The sequence below is a fragment of the Triticum dicoccoides genome, chromosome 6A, assembly GCF_002162155.2.
Source record: "Triticum dicoccoides isolate Atlit2015 ecotype Zavitan chromosome 6A, WEW_v2.0, whole genome shotgun sequence".
Classification (NCBI taxonomy): domain Eukaryota; kingdom Viridiplantae; phylum Streptophyta; class Magnoliopsida; order Poales; family Poaceae; genus Triticum; species Triticum dicoccoides.
This window is the reverse complement of record NC_041390.1, coordinates 8,261,384-8,266,884: the sequence shown is the minus strand read 5'-3', so window position 1 is coordinate 8,266,884 and position 5,501 is coordinate 8,261,384. Positions and strand designations below refer to the sequence as shown.

Genomic DNA, 5,501 nt, shown 5'->3' with positions numbered 1-5,501 from the left:
AATTTTCCTTATGCCACTCTAGATTTTGACATCACTTTTGCCATTCTTAGTTTTTGACAATTATCACAATTGCCATTCCCGTGGCAAAAGCAAAATTTTCAGAGTGGCAATTGTGATAATTGTCAAAAGCTAAGAGTGGCAAAAATGAAATAAAATTATTTTGCTTTTGCCACAGAATGGCAATTGTGATGATTGTCAAAAACTAAGAATGGCAAAAGTGAAATGTCAAAATCTAGAGTGGCATAAGGAAAATTGGCGAAATCTAGAGTGGCAAAAACAAGATTTTCCCTTATTCTGGGCCCAAGCAAAAGAAACTGTGTAAGCAAGCCGAAAACTTTGGACATTGGAATCTGACTGCAGCATGTGCTTGCAGTGTGTGCGCCCCGAAGCGAGGTCGATCCTCTGTCTCATTCAGGCGGGTTCGCGTCTGCATCCGACATCTTCTCCCGGTAGAAAGAAAGCAACATCTAATTTAAATTCAGTAAATTGAAGACTGAGTTTGGATGGATTAGGCTAAGCCAATATCTCCAGGTAAACATCCCCTGCTCGGCGGCTGCTCAACAAGTACAGCCTATGTGCATGCATGCTATGTCTTCTCTGGTTAGCACTGAGCACACACAATATGTCTTCTCTGGTAGCCAAGCTTTTAAATCAAGGCTCCTGCTACCTGAAAGAATGATCGGAATCAGGAAATCACCACAACCGAGTATAATCAAACAAGTATGCCGGACATCTTCCTCTTTGTTGATGAGCCCTTTAAGGCAAAGCTATGTATAGACCGTATGTACAAAGGAGGCAAGGATCAATCTCTCAAGAATTCAACCGATGTGATGTACCATGCGTGTAACGGGATTGAACCCAGTAGTAATGCTACATGGACCATTATCACCCCCCTGTGCTTCCCAGGTCTCTTTTTCCTTGTGCTACCAGATGAAGAGCAACCAGCTTATCTACTCAACCATAACATGGGTCTCTGTGCAGACAGGAATGACACAAGTAAAAAAAAACAAGAGGAAAATAACTCAAGTGTGTCAACCGCAATGGCAACTCGTTAACTCCAAGAGTCCAACTTTAACCTGTATGTGTGGATATTCGCATAAAATGCACCCAACGGCTACAGCTTCAGTCCTAGTAGTCCTCAAGATATATAATGCATTTAAAGTTCATTTAATATTGCAAAGTAATATAAAGTTTTCCAAAGGTAGCCAAAATTCTAAGTATCCGGGGAACAGCCAAGTATTTTTCATAACATAAACAGCTAGCGCCAACATAAATGCTGTCAGTTCCTAGAAAAAAGTATTCCAAGAAAAAAAATCTGAAAGTAGATGGCACTTCCCCTATATTCTTTAGCAAGGTGCGGGGCAGCTTCCTTGTGAGGGCAATATGAAAATTTTCAATGAAAACCTTCTCAGCCACCATGAAAACGGTATTGTAGCTCAGGTTGCGCTTGAGCAATCCATTTCCTTGAGAAACATTACAGCATAGTATCAGGGCCTGAGCAGACCCTCTAGTTCTGACAAACTATGACAGACGTAAATGACGAGACTAAGTCATTGTTGATCATGGTTTAGTCCCAAATAGATTATTACCTTTTCAAGTTTGAAATTTTCTCAGTGGAAGTAAAATCAGGTACAGGATTTAGGAACAAAGATGTTAAATCTTAGAAGAAGAATGGGAAAGAAACCAAAAGGCATAATAAGACACCCAATAGAAACATATATTTTCTAAGGGTGTGTCTAGGGCACATCTAGATGTGCTCTAGTTATTGCACATCTAAGTGAGTGAATCAAGCATAAAGAGGAAAAGAAAAAAGAAAAAGAAAATATCCACACGAATCTCAACGTAAGATCAATGACATAGGACTTAGATGTGCAATACTTATAGCACATCTAGATGTGCTTTAGCAAAACTGATTTTTCTAAACATAACCTGGATATAAAAATGAACTGTAAATGATGTAAAAAAAGACAGAAATGAAAATGGAAATAAAAATTTGGATGAAAGCAACTCATATGATATATTTACTGGAAAACGATGCAATACAGTTCTCATCCTTTCTGATTCTCTGGGTTCTGGTTTCACAAGGAAATTGGTCTACCCACATATTCAATTTCCATTATCCTAGAAATGGAAGTCAGAAACACAAATATATTCATGGACTCTCATTTCTAGAGATTGCAGGCGATGCTTTCATGTCTACTTAACTAGAACATCATTACATCAACACCACAGGGTTCATGAATTAAACTATCAATTTCATCAGGCATTAGCAGCGACCAAACCAGCATATGGAAGACATACTACAGCAGAAAATCAATCTCTATTTAGGGGAAAAAATACTAATGTGAATTACCAGCTTACTATGAATGGTGAAAACTGTCATGCCATACACAGTTAGCGATTTCCATAACCAATCCTTGCTTCATGTAAATCTGAAATTAGTCGGCATTAGCCCTTTGCAAGCATCAGCATAGTCTGGAGCGAGGCATGGTGCAGCTTCCTTGTGAGGGCATATGTACCTCTCCATGAATACCTTCTCAGTCACTACAAGCACGGAATACAAGTCCCGGTCGGGATCTAGCAATCCATTTGCCTTAAGAAACTTCACAACGTAGCTCCGGGGCCTTAGCCGGCCCTCCAAGCTGTACGAGAGCATTACGGGGCGATGAGCAATGTATGCGGGTTCCAACCCCAAATCAGAGATGAGGAACTCTGACCTTCTCTGCAGAAACTCCTTAGTCTTATTCAGCACATTTGGAGCCTTAGAAATAGCAATGCCCACCTCAGCATCCGACCACCTGAATGTTTTCTTCAGGTGCTCCACTTTGGCGGCGATTTTCTCCTCGCTGACGAATGCAACAGCACTGAGTGCATGCCTAAACATCCCAGATCCTCGGGGTATACCCAGACCTTGGACGCACACCGCCGTCGCCCGGACACACTCTACGTTGCAGGTGAGCAGCCATGGCTGAGCGAGGCACAGCTTGGCAATAGCACAAGGACCAAGCCCAAACTCTCGCAGGGCCGCGACATTGGGCTTGATCACTCTCTCAAGGTTGGACGTGAGAATGTAGAAATTGCGCTTGACAGCAGAGAGGAGATTCTCGTAGGACACGAAGATGCACAGGCAGTAGTGTATATTGGGGACGATGGATCTACAGCGGAATCTGTCTGGGGCGAGCGAGAGGAGCCGCGCCATCTCGGGATCTGACAGGCCGACGCCGGAGAGGCCCGCGACGATGGGGGACAGGCCCTTGTCGACCTTGGTGCAGAGGAACTTGGGGTCCTTGGCGACGAGGGCGGCGACGTCGGCGCCGGAGAGGCCGCGGCCGGCGAGGAAGGCGAGCACGGCGTCGGGGTTGGCGGGGGACCTGAGGTGGGCGAGCTTGGGGGAGGCCTTGAGTGCCTGGGCTCGGGTCAGGCCGCAGGTGGAGACGAGGTAATCCTCGACGGCGAAGCTAGGGTTCGGGGAGACGACGGGCGCGGCCGCGGAGAGGAGGCGGCTGTGGTAGCCGAGGAGCTGGGAGATGGGAGACGAGGATGGGGGCGGGAGGAGCTGGGACAGGGCGCGGCATCGGAGGCGGAGGCGGAGCATGGCGGCGCGACGGCGCGGTGGCGCCGGCGGCGAGGTAAAGGGGAACGCGTTGGTGCGGGAATGAGGAGGAGGCCGTGGAGAAGATTTCCGTGGGTGCTCTGGAGTGGGCCCCACGCGTCGGTCTCACTCTCATCTGGGTGCTGCTCTCTGGAGTGGGCCCGTTTACAAGGTTTTTCTCTCGTTATGTTTGTGCAATATTTTTGTTCAACTCATTTGGAGCACATTTGATCTCAAACTAAAATGAATTTTTTAGCAAATTTTACAGTACAAAGAAAAAAAATACTCAATTAGGGTACTCACTCATCTATATTAATTGTTGATGATTTATTACAAAGTTGTACCGGTCCATTATGCTATAAACTTGTTGTTCTCCTTGTGATGCCCGCTCATCTAGGGGCGTGTGGGCTTCCTTCTCTTCTGTCTGCTTTGGGTCAATTGGATCAAGCCCTTCATGTGCGTTGCCCTCTATGTAGTACGTGTTCTGTTCGGCTGCTCGCCGCCTCTGCCTCCTCTCCGCTGTCGCCTGCTCAGTTAGAGACAGACACCAAGCGCCCGTCCCTGCCCTCGGTCGCTACTGGAGTTGGCAGATCGATGTATGTATGTTAATTGTGTATGTATGTATGTATGTATGTATCTGAGTTAGGTCATGTATGTATCTTAATTGTGTAATTCTCGTTCTCTAAACTGTACAACCAGGATCCACATTTGAGGGTATTATGATTGTTTAATTTTATCTAATTCTTTTTCTCTAAATTGTATGGCTAGGGTTTTTAATTCATGGCCGCAATTTGTCAATCTTTTGAATGATTCATATCTAGTTGGATTATTTCTTGGCCACGCACGATGGCGGTAAGAACCAATGTCGAATAAGTTTAACTTTGGAACCATGCAATTCAAACAATATGCTTTATTTACTATTTTTTATTTTTTCATCGATGAACACAAATAGTATAATTCGTTGTGCATTTGTGCCAACATAATAACCAATAAATTCTAGGGGTATTTATGGAAATGTTTCTTAAGAAGCTTAAGACAATCTTGGCCCTTCATGTGACCAAATGATGCCCATCACATTTAAATTATTCTTGTGTGCTACTTCTATGTGTATTATTGCTTGTTATCCTCCCATGTATGGTTTGCATGTGGACACCGGGTCTTTTTTGTTCTGGGTTCGCCCCTGGGTGCTAGAACTGAATAAGTCAGGCGAATCCCTAGCTTTGTGTTGCTAATCATTTGGAACATACTTGTATGTAAACACAAGCACTGGTTTGATCTGAACGCATATCATCCCGCTGGCAACATGCATCAGGAGATCACCATGGTTTCACAATTGGTGTGAGGCAACAAAGAGTTCTTTCGTACCATTATCACCTCATGTGCTTACCAAGGTCTTTTTACTTGTGCTACCAGATGGAAGTCATGAAGAGCAGCTAGCTCATGCCCCCTCTAATTATCTACTCAACCATAACATGGGTTTATGTGCAAACAGGAATGACACAAATCAAAGAAACAAGGGAGATCCATGACTGACAAAAGTAACTAAAAAATTACAGCTTAGCTTAGGCCAAATGTGCAACTTCCTTCAAGTTGTAGTCATCCATATGTGAAAATATCTGGTTCCAGGCCAGTTGAGACCATATTGTCAAGTAACTTCCTCACTTCATCCATCTTGCCAACGAACATGTATCCACCCATCATCGTGTTATAAGTATGCATGTCCGGCTTTACACCCATGTGTATCATCAGGTCAAAGAGATCTTGGGCTTCCATAACCCTTCCATTTTTGCAAAGGGGGCTCATAATTCTGTTGAAGAACACAGCATTGGGATAGATTCCACGATTCAACATTTCAGAAAATAGTTCATGGACCTTCTCCCATTTGCCACAAGAACAAAAACCACTAAAA

At 44.2% G+C, this 5,501-nt stretch overlaps 1 protein-coding gene across 5 annotated transcripts; it reads right to left on the bottom strand.

Moving 5' to 3' along the window:
• Nucleotides 1–268: 268 nt before the first annotated feature.
• Nucleotides 269–3,705, bottom strand: LOC119319260. Of its 5 annotated transcripts, none has more exons than XR_005154404.1 (3): nucleotides 2,520–3,705; nucleotides 2,354–2,432; nucleotides 269–667 (listed from the first exon to the last, which is right to left on the bottom strand). XR_005154404.1 is itself a non-coding variant. In XM_037593748.1 (2 exons), exons 1-2 carry the CDS (start codon nucleotides 3,593–3,595, stop codon nucleotides 2,423–2,425), a joined length of 1,098 nt encoding a protein of 365 aa, XP_037449645.1. In that variant the 5' UTR covers nucleotides 3,596–3,704; the 3' UTR covers nucleotides 1,999–2,422. The 5 variants fall into 5 exon arrangements, 1 of the variants encoding a protein (XP_037449645.1); XR_005154405.1 differs by having other exon boundaries at nucleotides 2,362–2,432; XR_005154402.1 differs by having other exon boundaries at nucleotides 2,354–3,704.
• Nucleotides 3,706–5,501: the final 1,796 nt, after the last annotated feature.